At 42.3% G+C, this 22,336-nt stretch overlaps 2 protein-coding genes across 2 annotated transcripts; both read right to left on the bottom strand.

Annotated features, from left to right (window-relative positions):
• Positions 1-5,902: 5,902 nt before the first annotated feature.
• LOC139110349 (uncharacterized) lies at positions 5,903-9,571 on the bottom strand. The gene has a single exon (XM_070670073.1). It carries the CDS (start codon positions 9,569-9,571, stop codon positions 5,903-5,905), a length of 3,669 nt encoding a protein of 1,222 aa, XP_070526174.1.
• Positions 9,572-10,556: 985 nt separating this feature from the next.
• LOC139112759 (uncharacterized) lies at positions 10,557-20,540 on the bottom strand. Its single transcript, XM_070673820.1, has 2 exons — positions 19,476-20,540; positions 10,557-17,240 (listed from the first exon to the last, which is right to left on the bottom strand). The coding sequence occupies exons 1-2, from the start codon at positions 19,979-19,981 to the stop codon at positions 16,637-16,639; spliced, it is 1,110 nt and encodes a 369-aa protein (XP_070529921.1). The 5' UTR covers positions 19,982-20,540; the 3' UTR covers positions 10,557-16,636.
• Between the last annotated feature and the right edge of the window lie 1,796 nt (positions 20,541-22,336).

Raw genomic sequence — 22,336 nt, 5'->3', positions numbered from 1 at the left:
ACTGCTGAGGGAGGGGCCTCTTCTTCAGGAAAGCTTGCCAGGCAACTTCACGGCAGCCAGGGAAACCCTCTTCCATGTGGGGTGAACCAACCTAAAAGGGGATGATAACATATTAATATCGAGCTCAAAATAAATCGGTCGGCTGATCATAAGACGTAAAAGCAAAGAAAACCACGGCTGAGCCGGCCACCAAGGAACGACCAACACTCCCTCCGCTCTGTCTGAAATCAACTTTCTCAAACACTTGAGAATTAAAATAAAGGGAGAAAAAGCATAAAAGTAAAACTTGCTCCAATCTAAGGAGAAAGCACTCACCGCTAAAGCTCGAGGATCCGAAAGCCAAGACACAAAAGAGCTACACTTCGCATTGATGGAAGAAGCGAAAAGGTCGATGTCAAAAAGACCAAAATAAGAATTTATTTCCTGGAAATAGACCTGGGCCAAGCTCCATTTGGTCTCCTCTGAGACGACCCGAGATTCGGCGTCTGCTTCCATATTTAAGGTGGTGGGAATATATGAAGCGAACAGAAAAATATCCCGCTCAGCGCACCAAGACCAGATCCGCCGGGTAAGCGCTGACAAGTGCGGGAATTTAACCGAACCCATGCGGTTAACGTAAGACACCGCCGTCATGTTGTCAATTCTCAAGAAAGTGTCAGAATGATTCAAATCTACTGAGTCGGGAAAAAACACGGGTTCTAATCCATGGGGCAATGAGCGGGGCACGGGGACGGGGGAAGGATCTACAGCAAGAGGAGCGCAGAGAGGGAGAATCTCACAGGCGTAGAGATGAACGAATCACTTTCTACGGCTAATATTACAGCCATTTTTTAAATATTGCGTACACAAAAACCCAACGATTTTAAGAATTCAATGTTCAACGCTGAGAGTTTTTTTTTTATAATTGAGTTTTTTCTGTTGAAAACTATGTACTTAGACTGTTTCACTTGCGATGTTTCATTCAAAATGAGCATTCCTTACTATAGTCGTCTCCGCACGTGTAATCTCACAGTAATTTCTTCGCCACGAAAATCAAGCAATTGACCGTTTTAATCCACAATGCGAATCGACAAATCCGTAATGCTTCGTACGGTGACTGGGAGATAAATGATCTGCGTTGGAGTTTCAGATATCTTATATCCCGGTGAAACGCTGGGTGAAAATTCATGTATTGTGTGTACACGTTTACCGTTACTGTATGCGCCACCTGTTATGTTACATTCAATTCGAATAATGTTTACACCATTAATTTGTATTGGCGCATCCGATTCATGCCAAAGTAGTGGTTCGAGCATGCGATTTGGTAAAAATCCTAACAATGATCCTATGTTGTTTGGTTTAGTGAAATTTATTTGATAATCACATCTAATTTCACTTTTCATTGTATTATTATTAGCTCGAATAACCAAAGGGTAATCACTCACACTGGTATGCGCGATCGTTTTCTTTTTCGCAGCATCGTTGATATGATGCTGTTCTAGTGCATTTTTCAAGTACACTGCGATATCACGTAGCTCATATGACCCATCGGGAATTACAATCTCTTTATCATTATCGAAATAAAACTTATTATTTGATAAGTTTACATTTGGAATTGTATAATACGTTTCAAAATCTGCCAGCCCAAGTTCATATTCACCATTATTTAAATCAACAGCTGGAAAGTAGTTCACCGCGAGGCTACTACTTTTACCTGATAACGTGAACGTCAACGACATGTTTGATACTGAGTTTACATGGTATGATGTTTATCTTTAAATTGTATTTCTACCGTTCGCAGAAATTGTATACATAATTGTCCACAGTTTTTCTGATTATAGCGTTGATATGACGAATGATTGTATTCAATTTGTGTTGCATTATTTCCCAGATACCGCTCGAGTTCTCGCGGTGGTCGAAGATTACCGAAGCTATCAAAATATATTGCGCGATCTCCTCTCTTTGCATATGCTACCCAGTGGGTTCCAAGTCCTTCAACGTTATCTAAATTCACAATACCGCTTTCGTTTCGATATACTCCCCAAACTGGTAAGGCGTTACGCATAAAAACACCTCTAAAATATGGAATGCGCATATGTTTCGCTATCTGCTTTAACTGTAAATCGGTGGTGGCGCCTTTGGGAATTTTTAATTCCGCATCGGCGTTTTTTTTTTTTCTTTTTTATTTTTCTTTTTAATTCCACCACCGCGTTTGTATGGACTGAGATAAACTCCACGGCCCTCCATAGCATGATTGTGACGTTTCATTTCTTCAAGTTGACGCTGCACAGCTTTGTTATCATTTACAGCCTTTGCGATTCCTGCGGCACCACCAGCCAGCGAACCAATAACACCCAGTAATGGTAAAAGCGGTAAAACACCGCCACGTTTCGCTACTGGAAGTATTCGTTTCTTCGTCGTTTTCTTCGATGATTTCTTTCTTTTCGAGTGTAAGCCCATACCAAGTTTCGTTTTTGTTTTCATGGCTGACCATACGGTTGTGGTTGCAACTTTTTCCCCGAAACTTGAATCTTTTGCTTTAATACGTTGCAGTGCTTTATTGGCAAGAATATTATCGGCCACGTGCCGCTCAGCAAGATCGCTGCTACGCGAATATGCTATATCGTGATCGCGACAAGCTGCATCCAATAGATTAATACCGTGATCTCCCCTGGCAAATCGTTCGTTCAATCGAGTTCCCGGACCACAAAAATGGTAGCCAGGTATGTGTAATTCAAAAGGAAGTGCGTTGATCGCTCTGTTTAATAGACTTTGTTTAGTTGTTTTAGACATTCAACAGTTTTATAAACGGTGTGGGGTTATTAATATACGTTTTTTAATGATATTATTGAATCGATTTTTAAGTATTTGGAAGCTTATTCTACAAAATAGTCTATATGTCGGTGTGCGCGATGAAGTTTTAATTTCAAAAAAAAAAGCGCACTTGCTTCTTTCGCTGCGAGTGAAAACAGCTCAGCAATGAGCTCGACGCGGTGCTTCGCGGAACGGCGACAATCACAGGAGAGATAGACGTGGTAATAATCGTGGTGAGCCACAGCGACAATTAGAAATCAATATATTTACAAAAAAACCCCAAAAAAACACGGAGAGACAGAAATACAAAAAGATATATATATATAGTCAAGATTGTGGAGCGCGAGAGCAAGGCTGACGACGGACGGAAAATCTTCTTGAATCCGGCGTTCCCGGCGGAGATCTTCTTGAGCGGACTGTGACTCGCCCGATCGGCGGATATCTTGCGCGCGAGCGTCGGAAATCTTGCACGCGTGCCGGATAAAGGCGCGATCGCGAACCCTGCTCTGCACTGTTGTCGGTGCACTAGTCGATGACAAGAAACCGAGCTTCGTGACAATTGGTGATCGCGAGAGATGTTCTGATCGCCGAGGATCTATAGATCGCGTAGGATCGAGAATAATCGCAACGAGTGAGACTTTATTCCGACGATGAGAGCGTGAGAACCGCGGAATGACAAGTGAGCGGTTCGCGCGAAAACGGGTCGCTTTTCGGCCGAAATAATCCCTCGATCATCGGAATAGCGAGGATGAAAACAAAGCAGGTGGCGAAATAACCGGTGAAAACCGGATTAATCCAACGTTAGCGGATCTCACCTGTAGACGTAAACAACGAACGGAATGCGGCGACTGACGAACATAAGAAAATAGAGCGAAGACGACGGACGTACCGTTACCGCCGATACGATTCTGGTCGATTTATAACGAAAATTTTAGACGCGCAAACATACCGCCCGCCTTGAAATTATGAATTTCAAAATTACAAAGAACGGAGAGGCGGTTGGGCGGGTAACGGAAATTGAATCATGCAACGCAATTTTATCAAGCCGCCCGCCAATGCAACGATGACGAGTTTCGTCGCTCACAACGAAAAGGAGAAGTTAAAGAGAATCGCATATACAACTAGAGAGAAAATCGCCAGTACAACGTAACGAAATCGCAAATACAAAATAAAGTAATCGCAGGTAGAAAAAATAAAGAAGAATCGCAGGTACAAAAAAAAATATGAATCGCAAGTACAACAAAAAAAAAAATAAGAATCGCAAGTACAAAAAAAGTCGCAAGTACAAGAACGTGTGAGAATCGCATGGTCTTTCCAGCCCGCTGACTGGTGTACAAAAAAACCTTAATCAAGGAATACGCGGAGACGCAGCGCAGGAGACATTCACACGAATCGAACATGATCGCGACGCAATGAACCAGTATAATGTGAGCGCGAGATTACGGAGTTGAGCAAGGATTGATGGGAGCCGGCGCTGGCGAATCAACGTCAATTGGCAAAACGCAGATTTTTGAGAGTGGCCGCTTGAGTTCGGAGGAAGCGGTCTTCACGGTGACGACGCGAATCAATCCATCAGCCCCGGGAAAACATTCTGTGATCCGACCGAGCTCCCACTTGCACGGGGGGAGAGAGGAATTCTTCAAAACAACTAATTGTCCGATTTTCAAAGTGGGCTGAGACCGTCGCCACTTAACGCGTTGTTGAAGGGTATTAACGTAATCCACGTACCACAGTGCCCACAACCGTTCCGTCATATGTCGGATTAATTGCCACCGACTTAAACGATTCTCCGAACAGTCGAGGGTAGACTCCTCCGGAGGAGCTGTAAGGGCGGACCCGATTAAAAAATGTCCTGGCGTTAGAACATCGTATGAATCGCACGAATCTGTCAACGGAGCGATCGGTCGAGAGTTGAGGCAGGCCTCGATTCGGCAGAGTAAGGTTGAGAACTCTTCGAAAGTGAGAGTATGTGCCCCGATGACTCGACGGAGGTGGAACTTTACACTTTTAACACCGGCTTCCCACATTCCGCCGAAGTGGGGAGCCGCGGGCGGAATAAAATGCCAGGAGATATTGTCGCTGGCAGATCGGTTGTGAAGTAACGGATTCCGAAGGCAGGCGCGATATGCATTCATTAATTCGCGCTCGGCACCGACAAATGTTGTTCCGTTGTCTGAATAGACGTGCGTTGGACAGCCGCGACGAGAGCAGAAACGAGAGAATGCATTAAGGAACGCGAGAGTGGAGTAATCCGGAACGAGCTCTAAATGAACTGCTCGAGTCGCCATGCACACAAAGACGGAAATGTAACATTTCGTAGCCTTAATGCCGCGACCTCCCGACGAGCGAACGAGAAATGGGCCGGCGTAGTCGAGTCCGCAATGCGTAAAACAACGAGTAGGGGCCGATACGCGGTAGGCCGGTAAATCACCCATCAGCTGAGACGGAGCCGCGGCGCGTTCGCGAACACAAATTACGCATTTGTGAATTACGGCTTTAGTTAAGGAGCGAGCGCGAAGGATCCAATACTCGCGTCGAAGCGTATTTAACGTGAGCTGCAAACCGCCGTGCATGGAGCGGAGATGCGCATGCGATATTAACAGAGTCACGAGCGGGTGAGCCGATAAAACAATCGGATGCCGGATAGTAAATGTGAGCGGGGCACGCCGTATTCGACCTCCAACACGAATGAGGCCGTCGCGATCGAGAAATACATTAAGCGGGCTCAACGGACTCTTTGACGAAACCGGTCGGCGAGCCGTAAGTGCTTGAAATTCACGAGCAAAAGTAGCTGCTTGGATGAATTTCAGCCAAAACAATTTTACCGGTGCACACTCGGATGCGGTCAACGCGCCAGGAACTGAGTCGCGTTGTCGATCATCGGGCCGTCGTCGGCACAGCGCGATGAAGCGAAACAAGTACGCGGTAACGCGAATTAATTTGGGCCACGATGAGAATCGATCGGACAGATCGAAAGGCTCGGCGGACATCACGTGCACGGTGAGATCCTTCGCCTCCAACGACGCGTCAGCAATGGTCACGAGAGAATTTGGCCACTGCGCGGAGGGACGACTCAGCCAGGGAGGCCCGTGCCACCAAAGCGAATGCGTTAACAACGCGGTTCCCGTGAGGCCACGCGACGCGCAATCGGCAGGATTATCCCCGTGACAACGTGTCGCCAATCGACCCCCGGAATGCGCGCCTGGATATCCGCGACGCGATTCGCGACAAAAGTCTTCCAGTGCGATGGAGAATGTCGCAACCACGCAAGGACGATGGATGAGTCCGTCCAGCAAGTGCTCTTAACGGTGTAGTCGGTAAAAAGCGACGTAACGAACTCAAGCAATTTAGCGAGCAAGACCGCGGCACAAAGCTCCAGACGCGGAATGCTCAATAATTTAAGCGGGGCCACTTTAGATTTTCCCATAAGTAACGAGACTGTGATCTCCCCGGAAGTCGAAATTACGCGGGAGTAGACGACGGCGGCATAGGCCTCGCTAGACGCGTCCGCAAATCCGTGCAATTCGATGAAGTTAGACGCCGCGCTAAACCCGATCCACCGCGGAATTTGAAGAGAGTTTAAGCAGGAAAAACTTGAATATACCTTTTCCCACCGCGACATTATCAACGGGGGGACCGGATCGTCCCAGGAGATTTTTAATTTCCACAAGCGCTGAATAATGATCTTTGCGCAAATAATGGTAGGCGTCACCCAGCCGATCGGGTCGTACAATTTCGCGATTACGGATAAAATCGAGCGCTTCGTTCTTGGCAGCGTGTCGGAGACCGTGACTCGAAACCGAAACTCGTCGGCAAACGGCATCCAGTGAATCCCGAGGACTTTTAAATGTTCGTCCGCGACGGGAATTGGACTGCAGGCGAGACCGTGATCTTCGGGATCGATGTCGGATAAAAGGAGAGGCGAATTGCTGGCCCATTTGCGTAGAGTGAAACAGCCGCGACGTAATAGCGTTACGAGTTGATTTCGCTTTTCAACGAGCTGTTCGGTGTCGTCCGCGCCGAACAGCACGTCATCAACATAAATGTGGTGATTCAAAATATGCTGCGCGAGCGGAGAATCACGGCCGTCTTCGTGAGATAGCTGCTTGAGAACTCTCAATGCCAAAAACGGAGCGCATGCCGTTCCGTATGTGACTGTCAATAATTGAAACTCGCGGATTTCGTCGGACGGATCCGGCTGCCACAAAATACGCTGAAAGTCGACATCACTTTCGTTGACCAAGATTTGGCGATACATTTTTGCGATGTCCGCGGTGCATACAAATCGGAAAATTCGCCATCGAAGAATGACCGTCGGCAGGTCACTTTGTAATTTCGGCCCGGCATACAGATGATCGTTGAGGCTGGATCCGTTCGACGTGCGACTCGAGGCGTTGAACACGACGCGAATTCGCGACGTGGCACTGTCGGGGCGGAACACGGGGTGATGTGGAATGAACACGGCCCGCGGATCAACCGATGGAGCAAGACGCATATGACCAAGCGCTGCATACTCGCTCATGAACGCGCGATATGCGGCCGATTGCTCCGGAGTTGAGCGAAAACGACGCAGGAGCGAATTAATGCAATGCAGCGCCCTGGCTCGCGAAGTACCGATGTCGAGCGGCGGAGGATTCTTGAACGGAAGACGAACGACGAACCGACCGTCTGAATTACGCGAATATGTGTTGAGAAAATGTGACTCGCAGTGCTCGTCTTCGACAGACGTTGCGTGTCGCTCCGGGGGCTCCTCACATTTCCAGAAACGTTCGAGCGCGTCGGCAAGATCAATCGCGTCGTTATCTTGAGCGAATGCGTGATGAGCGGCGATACGGACGTGATGCGACGCGCAGCGCGCGTTGCTATCGCGAGATTCGATGGGACCCGACAAGATCCAGCCGAAAATGGAGTTTTGCGCAATGAGTTGTCCTGGCGCCCCCCTTTTTAATCCACTCAAAATGATCTCGTTATATACATCGGCGCCGAGTATTACATTTATCGGTTCTCCGCCGGTCGGATTTTCGTCGGCAAATTTAAGGCCGTGCAGGTGCGACAAGGAGGACAGATCCGTAGCGCAACGGGGAGAATATGACGTCAATTTCGGCAATATCAACGCGAGAACTTGAATTGAGACTGATTGAAGTCCGACGGGAGAGATTGATAAACTGCTCGCGAACTGGTAGGTGCCGGCGGACTGGCCACCAACAGCGGAGACAGTTACTGGACAACGAACGCGTTTCAAGCGCAATACATTTGTAATTGATTCCGAAACGAACGTCATTTCCGATCCCTGATCGATCAGCGCACGAACGCGCAACTCGCGCCCAGAGGGACCGATCACGGATATCCACGCGGTCGCAAGCAAGACGGGAGTCGCGCCACGGGGCGGAGATCGGGACGCAACCAGCGACGTAACCTCCGCGTGAGGCTCATCGGATTTCGCCGCGTCGCTCACGGCCGAGACCTGCGAAGAAGAAGAAGAACCTGAGCCCGCGGACGCACCATCGTGAAGCAACGTATGATGTTTTTGGTGACAATGGCGGCACGTATATTTGCTAGGACATTCGCGACTGGAATGATTGCCGCCGAGGCAATTGAAACACCGTTTGTGAGATTGCACGAAACTGCGGCGCTGGCTCAGGCTCCCCTTTACAAACGACGGACATGCGTTGAAATAATGCTTGGCCTGACAGATTGGGCAGCGGGAGCTGGGCCCGGCGTTTGATGACGCATGGAGAGAACTTGCAGGAGGTGCAACGGACGCGGCGGGGTGGCCGGAGCCGGACGCGGACGTCGAAGACGCCGTGGACGCACTTATCCGATGCGGCAACGCCTTTGCCGCTGAGACACGAGCTGGCGGAACACTTAAATCGTCTAGCGCACGACGACGATGCTGTAGGAATTCAAGTAATTCCGAAAACGAAGGGAGATCATCGGAATCACTTATCCGCATACTCCACGATTTTCGCGACGGCGCATCGAGGCGTTGAGAAACGATATACACGAGAATATCGTTCCACAAATCTTTAGGCCGACGATCTAATTTTTTGAGCGACGCAATTGTGGAATTGACTTTATCGATTAACGCTTGTAACTCTCCGGCAGATTCTTTCGAAACCGTGGGAAGATTAAGCAACGTAGACAAATGTGAGCGAACAAGCCGTCGCTTATTCTCGAAGCGCAGATTTAAAGCTTGCCAGGCATTTTCGAAATTATCGGCGGTGACGGCCAGATCGCGAACGCATTCTAACGCACTGCCTGTGAGACATGAGACGAGGTAATGCATCCGCGCAAAGTCTTTGAGATCTCGATTTTGGATTATGAGCGCATTAAAACGATCCCGAAAGTGCTCCCACGCATTTAAAGTGCCATCGAATGGCGGCAGAGAAGTCGGAGGCAAATGTGACAACGAGAAATTTGACCGCGAGAACCCGGCGTCACTGCTTGTTTGATTCAAACTCACGGCCGGCGGCTCGAGCGTCTCCAGAGATTCATTCATATAATCCAGCGCAGACTGATAGGCGTCCTCCACCAAGTCGTAATGACCGTCTTTGAAGTAAGGAATGTTCTGCTGAACGTCCTCGCTCACTGACCTCAGCAGCTCAGAATGCCCACGAAAGAAGAGCGCCCAATTCTCTTTGATGGTGCTGATGCGAGAGCGAAGAATGGCTGGCGTGACGTTGGCGCGACCCAGCTTTTTGAGGTTGTCCACAGATCGCACGATGGACCGCTGCAATTGCCCTTGCGCGAGCAGCAGCTGTTTTGCGGTGTCAGACATGATGACAGACTTGAGTGCTCCCGAGAAACAAGACGGGAAACCAGCACACGCGTCGAATCCGGCTCGAAGGACCACTAATTTTATGTGCGCGATGAAGTTTTAATTTCAAAAAAAAAAAGCGCACTTGCTTCTTTCGCTGCGAGTGAAAACAGCTCAGCAATGAGCTCGACGCGGTGCTTCGCGGAACGGCGACAATCACAGGAGAGATAGACGTGGTAATAATCGTGGTGAGCCACAGCGACAATTAGAAATCAATATATTTACAAAAAAACCCCAAAAAAACACGGAGAGACAGAAATACAAAAAGATATATATATATAGTCAAGATTGTGGAGCGCGAGAGCAAGGCTGACGACGGACGGAAAATCTTCTTGAATCCGGCGTTCCCGGCGGAGATCTTCTTGAGCGGACTGTGACTCGCCCGATCGGCGGATATCTTGCGCGCGAGCGTCGGAAATCTTGCACGCGTGCCGGATAAAGGCGCGATCGCGAACCCTGCTCTGCACTGTTGTCGGTGCACTAGTCGATGACAAGAAACCGAGCTTCGTGACAATTGGTGATCGCGAGAGATGTTCTGATCGCCGAGGATCTATAGATCGCGTAGGATCGAGAATAATCGCAACGAGTGAGACTTTATTCCGACGATGAGAGCGTGAGAACCGCGGAATGACAAGTGAGCGGTTCGCGCGAAAACGGGTCGCTTTTCGGCCGAAATAATCCCTCGATCATCGGAATAGCGAGGATGAAAACAAAGCAGGTGGCGAAATAACCGGTGAAAACCGGATTAATCCAACGTTAGCGGATCTCACCTGTAGACGTAAACAACGAACGGAATGCGGCGACTGACGAACATAAGAAAATAGAGCGAAGACGACGGACGTACCGTTACCGCCGATACGATTCTGGTCGATTTATAACGAAAATTTTAGACGCGCAAACAGTCGGTAAAAATCATCCGACATGAACAGAAACATCTTCAATACTAAACATTTAATTGGCATACGCAGCTATAAATATACCTGTCATAGTGATATCGTTCTCATTTAGAAAGTAGAATGCGGTTCATACAGCAAGCGCCACCAATTAAGGTGGTGAATTTCGACGATGAGTTAATAAGTGAGCGTGAGATACGCAGGCACGGAAACATGCTACCGAGCTCTATTCGAGCTATCATTTGCGGTCCATCGAATTGTGGTAAAACTAACGTACTGATAAGCCTGCTAGAAAGTCCACATGGGCTACGATTTGAAAATGTTTATGTATACTCAAAATCGCTGCAACAGCCGAAATATCTGTATTTAAAAGAGATATTGACGCCAAAAGAAGAAATTGGTTATTTCACATTTTCAAATAACAGTGATGTTGTTCCGCCGAGTGAAGCATTTCCGAATTCCATCTTTATCCTTGATGACATAGCATGCGATAAGCAAGATGTTGTAAGAGAATACTTTGCGATGGGGCGACACGCGAGCGTTGACAGCTTTTATCTTTGTCAAACGTATGCGAAAATACCGAAGCATCTTATACGTGATAATACGAATTTATTGGTCCTGTTCAAACAGGATGGTACAAATATGAAACATGTATATAACGATCATGTAAACACTGATATGTCTTTTGAAGATTTTAATAAATTGTGCCAACTATGTTGGGAAAAAAAGTATGGATTTGTGGTAATTGACAAGGACAGCGCCATTTCAAATGGTCGATATAAAAAGGGATTTAACGACTTTGCTGTATCTTAATGTAATCAGTCGTTGTTTATACGCCGATTAGACAACCATTGCGCTCGATATAAATACCACTAATGAACTTAAAAATCATGAAACAATTGTAAAGAAAATCGCTCAAACGAGTGATTCAATTCGCAAAAAATATCATGCTATGGAAACGGGAAAAATGGCTGAGGATATCGCACTGGAGCGGCATTTTAAATCCATCGTCGAACCTTTGAAACAAATTGTGGAAAACACCGTTGTAAACAACGAAGCCGAATCAGTTATACCGAAGAATGAACTGTATTACTCTGGAGAAGAAGTGTCAACACCAAAACATATGCGGTCAATCTCTGCATCACCGATATCATTATCTGAAGAAAAAGAATATAACAGATCGGCACTAAAACGGAAACGTGTAAACGCAACATCTTCAATAACGACATCAACTCCAAAACGTGTAAACGTAACATCTTCAATAATGGTATCGACTCCAATTAAATCAATGTTGAAACGATCAATCACCGATCTACATACATTAAACGAGACATCTAAAACTGTGGGTCAGCGAAATTTATCACGTGAATTTTCACACGCTAATTCCATCGATAAAATTTTTAATTCCGCGGATACTGAACAGCTGGTAACATCTATTCGACAACAGTTACAAACAGCTGATGGTTGAAAAATTCTTCAGACTCATTATGGGCCATTAGGGCAGAAATATCTAGGTGCTGTACTGAGTGGCAAAAAATCTGTTAACATCGATAGCGTTTATGGAGTATATTTCAACGATAGTGGAACTATGATTGGTAGCAAACGTATTGAGTTAAATAAAAACGATGATATATTCATAGATGGTAAAAAGTATCCTGGGACGGTAGGACTTTACGAATTAATTTTTATGAAATTTCCCAATGAAAGCAGTTACACGGATATTGATAAACAGTATTATAAAAGTATACTTTTGTCAACAAACGCTCATAAACGTGATTACAGTGATCAAAATCAAGTAAAGAGTAACAAAGGTCACAAGTACAAAAGTATAATCGCTCTATTATTGGATAAAAAAGTTGGACAAGGCATGCCGAGCACTGTGATATTAAATGATAACAAAATTGATTACATTCATTGGAACGATCCAAACGAGCTTGTGGATCGACTTCGATTACTCGAAGCTTCACGTCATGCAGGCCATAACGCTCACGATAACGAGATTTTATCAATTATTGAAGAACTTTGCAAGGCTGGACTTATCATAAATTGAAGTATGCATATGTAATTCACTCATTTAACATTGAAACGCCGATCAACAAGTTTGGAGCATTGCTTGGTGGAGAAGGAGAAGGAAGTGGTGTCGATTATTATCAATATAATGCATTAGTTAGAAATTTTGTTCGTGATAACGCTCTTTGTACAATATCCACCGATTATGATGCGAGATCGCGTAAAATTATACGTGTGGCGGAACCTACGGATGATACCGATGCGGCCAATAAGCGATATGTTCAACAGAATGTTAGCATTTTAAAAGATCAACTAGATGAGCTGAATAAGAAAATAGAAATACTACAGAGTAGTCTGCAGGTTGTGGTAAACACGCTTCGTAATAAATTTATTCGCGGTGAACAGAACTAAACAGCTGCCGTTGCCGTTACCGTTGCCATTATCATTATCGCAGAATTAATAGTGCAGTGAATCTCAAAGCTCTAACATGTCTGAAAAAATAAGCTCTGAGAAGCGGCAGTTGATAAACGAATTGCATACTCCAGCGAGAAGAAATTTTCTTCGGAGGCATGTCATAGTGCGAGGATATGATGACTTATGGCAAGCTGATTTGGTTGAGATGCGCCCATATACATATGCCAACAAAGGCTACCACTACATACTAACAATTATCGATGTGCTGAGTAAGCACGCATGGGCAATGCCATTGAAGACGAAGAGCGGTATTGAAGTCGCCATGGTGATTGCAAAGATACTTCAAGATAATGTAAGATGCCCAAATAATCTTCAAACTGACAAGGGTAAAGAATTTTATAATGGAAATGTGCAGAATTTGTTAAAGAAATATGGTATTAATCACTATTCCACATACTCCATAATGAAAGCGTCAGTTGTCGAGCGGTTTGACCGAACGCTTAAAAATGATATGTGGAAAATGTTTACGCTCAATGGAAATTATAAATAGATCGATTCACTGCAACAGCTTGTTTTGGATTATAACATGCGAAGACATCGAACTATCGGCATGCAACCTATCGACGTTACTCCAGAAAACGCGAAAAAACTCTTGGCAACGGTGTACAGCCGTATAAAGATCGCAACTCCAGCGCGATTTAAAGTGGATGATTTAGTACGCATAAACAAGTTCAAAACATTATTTGAAAAAGGTTATACACCGAATTGGACTACCGAAGTATTTAAAATCATCAAAGTGCAGAAAACTAATCCCACAACGTACTTGTTGGAGAATTCTTATGGAAAACACGTCGCTGGAGGATTCTATGAATATGAATTACTCAAAGTAAAAAATCGCGACGTATACCTCGTTGAAAAAGTGCTGCGAAAACGTGGAAATAAAGTTTATGTAAAATGGTTAGGATTTGATAATTCACACAATTCATGGATACACAAAAATAATGTTTTATAAAAATTTTTTTATTTAAATAAAAATTAATGGAAACATGAAGTATTTATTTATATATTTTACAATGGTATGTTATAATGTCCCCATGGTAAAGTTTTTATGGAACCGGAAACAATATATCGCTTATCATCATATGGACTTAGAGCAGTTTTCTCCTCACGTATAGTATACACTTCATGCAGCTTGGATCGTATACACGTCTGCTGACGAGTCATTTCTATTTCCTCATGTAAGCATCGCGTGTAATCGTCAAACGTTATCTTCTTCGCGACAACATTACTCTTAACACCTTTAACTTTTTTTATATTTTTTTTACCATTAACTCGCAATGCATACATTTTTGCTCTAAGTCCAACAAATTCCATCATAATCGCACCATTGTTTTCATCTTTCATTAAACCTGGTACTTTTTTATTGACAAGTGAAAGACCATAAACATTGTCAGATGTATAATCACTCGTATCAAATTTATTAATGTCGCGTTTCATATTTTCGTAAACGTCTTCACACTCAATGTGGTATATGAGACTATCTGTATCAGTGTACATAATTTTACATTGGTCGTGATATAACGGTCGCATATACTCATGGTGAAATTCATATAAACATGTTTTAGATATGTCGAGAATACACATGCCAACGTAGATTGGTTTGTTAAATTTTACCTCAAGTTTGCGCATTTCAATCGCAACCAGATTCTCAGCAAAGACACTGCGACTGTGAAAATTTGGTTTTGAAATCATTGCCTCGGCACCAAATCTACCTTCCCAATGTGTTATAAGCTTAACGTCAACATGATTACGAACATTTTCCATGGTTTTGCCAAATACTGCATTGTTCATTAATTTGTATAAATTTTTTTCAAAGTCATTTTTAGCAATCGTTCTAAATTTTGTATTTAGTTCTATATACGCTTTAAGCCATGGAGATTGCTTGAATTGTAATACGCGATGTATTTTTGTAATGCGAAGACCGTGACGAGCACATTGCTACAAGTTGCGATAATGAATGATGTAACGTTTCTTATCACACAAGGTTGCTAGGAGCTTGTCCTGACGCTTGCCAAGCGGCTTATCACGCGTTGGGCAGAACGGTAAGTCAATGTGCGCATCATGCAAATGTTGCGGATACTCTAAATCAACCTCGAGAATGTAACCATCTGACGAATCTAATGGAACGCCCATCACATTGAAAGTGGACGCGTTGTCAACCCATTGAAATTCAGCATATGGTAGTGGTTGACACATCGCCCACCCATATAAATTATTAATATCATAATACATCAAATACGTTGATGGTTTCGTTGAATCATGTGATTGCATATATTTATTATTGGCGCAAGCATATCTACTAGAGCATTGGCTTAAGCCCCCACGTATACCACGCTCAATGAACATAACCATGTCAACATCAGTAAGAAGTTCGAATTTAATATCTGTATGTTTTAACATCGCGTCCCACGTAAAACCTGGTAGAGTGTAATAATACGCTGGATCAAGTTTATAACTCAATATACAGCTGTCTCTAAAATTCTCAAATATATCAGCCAACAACAAAACATCGGTTTCTAATTATAAATCACTATACTCGCCAAGCGTTTTAATTGAGAACCGCTGCCAGATATCAACAGCGTGTGCATAATCACTCTCAGATACTATTTCACCTGTCAATGAACTATAAAACGATTCTCGCGGTGGTAAATATGAATCTTCCAACTTTTCAACGGAATCAATGTATTCATAGGGGAAGATACCTTTACGTGTAAGCAAATCAAAATTTTCATTAATTAAATTAGAAAATTCGCGCCGCGACACTCGTAATTTATCTTTACCTAGAAAAGAAGCTAATTTTTCTAAACTGGTATTTAAAAACTTGAATGAGTCAATAAATCGTAATTTTATGCAATTATTTCTATCATCATTAGTGCTTTTAACATTTTTTGTAAACGATATATATATTTTTTTTGTGATAGGAAGTAACTCTACACTTCCCTCATAAGCTGTAGCTATTTCTTTAATAATAAAATGTGCGTCATAACCTGATAAATTGTGGAAAACTGTGGAAATACAATTTGAATCCATATAATTTATATTACAATCTTGATGTGCAGGTCCTCTGTATCGACCGGTTAAATGACAGTGATCACGCACTCGCGTATCATCGATTGCAAACGGCTTTTCACATATGTGACAATGTTTAGCTTTTTTAAATTCTTCTCGCTTGTCCTGCGTAAAACCTATCATTGGTTTAGGATTAGATAAAATCATCCTTACATTGTGGGCTAAATTTCTAAGTTCTTCAGCAAACCATGTGACACAGTTATTATCACGATGAAATCGATACATTGATAAAGAGTCGTCATATGAACAGCATACATAGTATCCTATACTAAATACCTTATGATGATCTGCGCATATGTAGATGTTGTGGGATTAACATTCATCTTTTCCAGAGTACATTCGAGATCGGCGTATACAACAAATGGCATCCGTTCCTTCCTGTTATAATTACTAAAACTTAGCCATTTGTCATCTTCACTTGGTAGTATAATTGCACAATTATTAATTTTTCCACAGTCCACACTGTGGGTTTTCAATCTTTCATTGGTACCAAAATAGTGCAGACATCTAAAAATAATAAAAGTATATTAATATACTATTAAATAATGTAAAATGTTATAACATAAAATTATGATGATATTTACCGGTCGCAAAAGTATTTTTTGTGTTTCGTCTTGCTTAGCTGTGAACTGATGAGGCGAGATAAATTTTTTATCAGAGAAAAATGTCCAATAGCATTGCATTCTTGTGTATATAACAAATGTATATGCTTCTTCCTCTTTTTATCAGCGAGTTGTAATGGTAAAATTTGCTTATTTTCAATACCATATACATTAATTGAAATATTATTTAAGTTCTCAAATTTTTTTATTTGTTTTAAAGTTACTGGAAATTCAATACCTTGAAGATTTAATACTGTTGTATAATGCGGATACGATGTTAATCGTTCAGTATGCGCGTTAGCTGGATATAGAGCGGCCACAACTGCCCATGCAAAACAAGCATTATCTGTAGATTTCACATTGATTATTGCTCGTTTCTTTTCAATTTCTCGAGGTAATTTAATATAACACCCAGCATGCAATGGATTGTATTTATTTACATTTACGATTAAATTTTGTATGCCTGATAATGCCCAACCGCTATCACGTTCTTGAAACTCATCTAAAGATGCAAGAATGGGCTCAATGACATGTGAGTTATACCATTCTTGTAAATTACTTGTTTGAAAGAGTTCACAATTTCTCGTACACGGGCCACCAGAGATAGCGTTTGGCGGTACACTAGTCTCTCCGGTCTGCGCCGACGGCGGCGTGCGCGCACGTGTGCCGCGAAGCCGCGAAGCGCCGATATAACAAATTTTTAGAATCTTATCCCTGAAAAAAAAATATGTTTTATTAATAAAATTAATATTTTTAATTCAATCTTGTCTTGAAAAAGACAATTTATAATTTTGGTCGCTGTCTTGAAAAAGACAAGTAATACTTTTAATGTTGTCTTGAAAAAGACAGTTTGAATTTTTTATGTCTTGAAAAAGACAATTTGATATCCCCTGAGTAGGCCGATCAATCGTAAATATTTGTCGGCCCTGAAAAGGGCCGTTCGTGGGCGAAGCTGCGGAGGAAGACCTCAATAATCCGTCCAGTATCCGGACCGGTCGATCACTTGATTGAGACGATTAGGAATCGAATCAATCAAGTTTGCGAGAAAGTCTGGTTGGAACCGAAGTCCTTCCCAAACTTTCTTCGCATGGTCGACCAATGCTGCTATCGTCCTATCCCTTTGTGCTTCCCATCGCTGAACCATTTGCGCCCAAACGTTCTCTATTAAATTCAAATCGGGCGAACGAGCTGGCCAGTCGATCAAGAGAATCTCGGGATGATCCCGGAACCACGCTTGTGTTTCACGTGACGTATGGACAGCGGAATTATCCTGCACTAATCGGATAATTGGCATATCCTCTTCAGGGTATATTGCGCGTACTGAAGGAAGAAGAACTTCTTCCAGTATGCGAATATACACTGTCGAGTTCATTCTCTCAGGAATGTGTACCAATTCTCCGATTGCAGTACCGGATACCCATCCCCACATCGCACACGATTTCCTTCCACTTCTGTGGAGAGGCACAACGTGATTCGGGTTCAACCGTTGCTCTTTTGGACGCCATACGTGTGGCCTGTGGTCATCACACGATACGAAGACCTTTTCATCGGTCCATATCGTGGATTCCCACTCCGCACGGCTCGTCGCTAAATTCTTTAACGCGAACGCGATCTGTTGTTCCTGATGACCAGGAGTCAACGGAATTTTGTGGGCGGGACGATAGCAGTATAGCCTGGCTTCGTTTAAACGTCGCCGGGCGGTACTCGCGGACACTGGAACTTCCGCTGCGTTGATCGCCTCTTGGACGGTGCCAAAAGGACGATCCACAACGCGAGCGACGATGGTCTCGTCCTCTTCTGCTGTAGTAATCCGAGGACGACGATTTTCTGTACGATGATCATGCAAAGCATGATCCCCGTCTTCAGTAAATCGTCGTATCCATCGTCATACAGTAGGTTCAGAGCAAGGAATATCAGCAGCAATTTCTGCTACCGATCTTCCCGCCTGCTACTGTCCGACAATTCGTCCTCGAATTTCTGAGCACAAGATTGGAGCCATTTCGTTACTACTATAATTCACTGTTACAAAAATCACTTCGCATCCGCTTCGCTTCGCAAAACCACGAAAAGTGACAAACAATCGTAGCATGTTTAACAATTGAAAATCGCGAAGCAGCACACACACAAATCCAAGAAACAGTTGAGCGAATTTGTGTGAGTACTGCTTTTTAGTTTTTCTCAAGACAGTACCGTCAGTATTATTACATGGCCATTTTAATATATAAATTATTAATTTTACTTTAAATTGATGATAAATCATTTTAAATCTTAATACATTAAATACAAAAATAAAATGTAACAAAATAAATTTTATGTTAAACATTTTAAAATTATTTTAATTTTAATTTTAGTTTAAGTAAATAGAAAACATATTTTCTTTCAAAATATGTCATTACTAAATGACTTTTACTTCATTACATTTAAACGCTATGTCGGCGCGCGGTGCACGTGAATATATTATTGTTCGCGGTGTATACGGAAAGAACAGACAGCACGTGGTGTATGCGGAAAGAACAGACGAAACGCTAGCGTTCGAGCAGCATATATGTCTGTCCTTAACGCTCGCATCTAAACAAACGCGTGCGAGCGAGAGCGATATTGTATACCGCTTTGATCCCGTGCCTAACCTATAGCGTTCTCTCTCCATCACGCGGTTTTCTAAAGGATGGAGCATCAAATCGCGCCCCACTACATTTTCCCCCGTCCTCTCGATCTCCTCGGCGCTCCGCGGAGCACACGTGCATGCTTCATTGTGTGAAGCGTGACGCGCTAGCGCACGTATACCGCCGTCGCCTCAGATCGGAGAGACTAGCGTACCGCCGAACGCTATCTCTGGTGGTCCGTGTACATACACATTTATTTGAGGTTTTTGCACCTGCTACAAATTCACCATTGAACACAGTATTTATTTTCACATTACGATGTTCACGCATAACATTTTGCACATGTTCGAGCACAATGTCTCGAGCATCTTCAAGAAACTGTTGAGGTTCAATATATTTTGAATTGACTACTGCACCAGTTAATATGCGACTTTTAAAAGCAGTGTCAATCTTACACCATCGAAGTCTCGCCTTACATGAATTATATCCAGCACCTTCGTGAACGAAACGCCGCTGCGTTAAATCTATTAAACTTTCAATACGGGCAATACGTGCAACAATTGAATTTTGAGCGCCGATGGATAATCTTGGGCGTTTATTTCGATTTTGTTCTTCCAGCGACTCAATATATTCCTCACATTGTTGTTGCCATACGCAAAATTCATTACTTGAATTTAATTGATCTGCTTGTGCCACCAGTTCTTGCTCTAACTGATCCATTATTACTCCCAAGATTTATGTATGACTAATAATTAAACTCATGCACTCGCCCATACTTTTATACGTTGTTTCACTGCATCACATAATAAAAATGCTGAGTTTTACATTTTAGCAAGTTCAATGATTTCATTGTGGCAATTACATATTACTACACATTCACAACGATATTTTTATTTTAATTGTTTCACGTAACTGCTAAGTTTATATTTTTAAACATTTGTCACCATTTTTATGGCACATTAAAATTTCTCATTTTTTACCAAATGCATAATTTTACATTCATCTTATATATTCTGAGAATCTTGCAGTGCATCAAACAAATGTGCTGATTTCAAAGATCATGGAGTTCGTCAAACTTATAATTTCTGCGAAATGATTGATCAAGTTACCATTTACATGCAATCGATCAAATTACCATTTTATTCACTGGCCGCATCACTTTTATTCTTCTCTCAGTGCATCGAACTTATTAATTTCACAAAATGAGTTATCAAATTACCACTATGTGTGGTATTATATGATAGATCCAGTTACCATTTTATTTATCGAATGCATCTCTTTATTCTTCTCTCACAGTGCATTGAACTTATTAGCTTTTGCAAATTGCATATGCAACGTTTTAGCGCTTACAATGGATTAGCAAACATTTGTCATCTGATACATCACCTTTATTCTTCTCGTACAGTGCTTTGAACTTATAAAATACATAATTTGCATATTTTATATATCCATTGATCTCACTACAGTAAAATAATCTTATTGGCTTTACGCATGTGACTTTTAACGCTTATTCGCTGCCGCCGTTCTCACAAAATTATAATCCCACCCACCGGTGATGTATAGCTAATATAAAAATCACCGAGTTTTTTCATGCATATATGTATATTAATTGTTCACTTAAACGTAAGCCGCAATTAAAAAATATTTTTATATAAAAATGGTTGATTTAAACGTAATTATGGACTTATCTGATGAAGAAGAAGAACAAGAAGGAGGCCAAAATGTATTAATGAACTTAGATTTATCTGACGACGATGATAATTCCACATTGTCTGATGACAGTGACTATGTGAGTGATCAAAGTGAGGACCTCGAAGATCGCATATGTGTGACATTAAATTCACCGCGAATTCGCGCACTCAATGGGCAAACCAGACATTGTATGATAACTTTTTATTATTGCTCGTTAATTGGAAATACTGTGCTGTGTGCATCATGCATGATTAATTTAAATGATGGTGAAACAATGCAATCTATTGTCAAACATGAAATAGATATTTTTGGTGCATTATGTGGAAGATCATGCACCAATTGCAGACTTCCAACGTATACAATATTTCCATGCTATATATGTCCAATATGTGTTGCATATAATACATAGAAAGAACATTGTCGATAAAATCAATCTTGCTGATTAATGCATTTTATATTAATAATGATAGCAATTATAGTGGGGGCTTGTGTATAAATTCGAAGCCAAAATTAAACTACAGCATTAGTTGTATTCGTTTACGCTGAAAACACTGCATACAAAATGGACTTCTACGTTCCAGCTGTAGCTAGCACATCATCATCGGCATCATATTCAAATAATGTGTGAGTATTAATTTTGCACAAATTTTTTTCAATTTTTTATATAAAAACTTTTACAGCACCTCAACCAAACAACGCACTATGCGCTTGTTAAGCAGACGTTATGCGCTTACAGCCACCAGTTAGAAATATCTCGAAATTGGTGTGAACGTTGGCTCGCAAAGTTATGTTGAGATCGCTATCGGTGACACCCGAGGACATGAAATTGTATTATCTCTCGAAGCTTGGAAGTCTCTTTGTGAATACCAGGAAAACATTCTGAATCTGCTTCATAATAAATTCAGAAATCCAGAAGATTTTGTACAACTCAGTTCTGTATCAGCACGACTCTATACCATGAATAATTTAAATCTTCTGCGATTGGAAGCCAACAAAGTGCACATATTAATGACTGAGTCAACGTATCACAGGATGCTTACTCTCGATGACTGCATCACATTAACTTTTGATAGAATGACTGCAGTTCTCAATCAAATTGATGTCAAGTATGCACAATTCGCAAACATCGCTTCAGCTGTGAAGAACCAATCTAATGTTGTAGATGCAATACGTGCTAGCAATTTATTTGATAGAAACCAATTTATTGATTGTGAGTTGTTAGCTCTTGTCTTTAGCATATAAAATATATTAATAATTATTAAAAAATTTTATTCTTCTGTACTTTTCTTAATAAATACAGCGTTAAAAGATGTAGTAAAATGATATTTTATCTTTTCTGTGAATGGTGTTTAAATGTAAATATAAAATATGTAATAAAGTAAT

This window comes from Cardiocondyla obscurior, linkage group LG02 (assembly GCF_019399895.1).
Source record: "Cardiocondyla obscurior isolate alpha-2009 linkage group LG02, Cobs3.1, whole genome shotgun sequence".
NCBI classification, from domain to species: Eukaryota; Metazoa; Arthropoda; class Insecta; order Hymenoptera; family Formicidae; genus Cardiocondyla; species Cardiocondyla obscurior.
The sequence above is the reverse complement of the archived record's forward strand: the minus strand, read 5'-3'. Positions and strand labels throughout refer to the sequence as shown.

What these genes read in the sequence shown, in the direction of transcription:
- LOC139110349 (XM_070670073.1), bottom strand. Translation starts at nt 9,571, where the DNA reads ATGTCTGACACCGCAAAACAGCTGCTGCTCGCGCAAGGGCAATTGCAG.
- LOC139112759 (XM_070673820.1), bottom strand. Translation starts at nt 19,981, where the DNA reads ATGGATCAGTTAGAGCAAGAACTGGTGGCACAAGCAGATCAATTAAAT. An exon ending in ACCAGAGATAGCGTTCGGCG is followed by an intron (nt 17,241 to 19,475) that starts GTACGCTAGTCT and finishes CCCGTGTACGAG; the next exon opens with AAATTGTGAACTCTTTCAAA.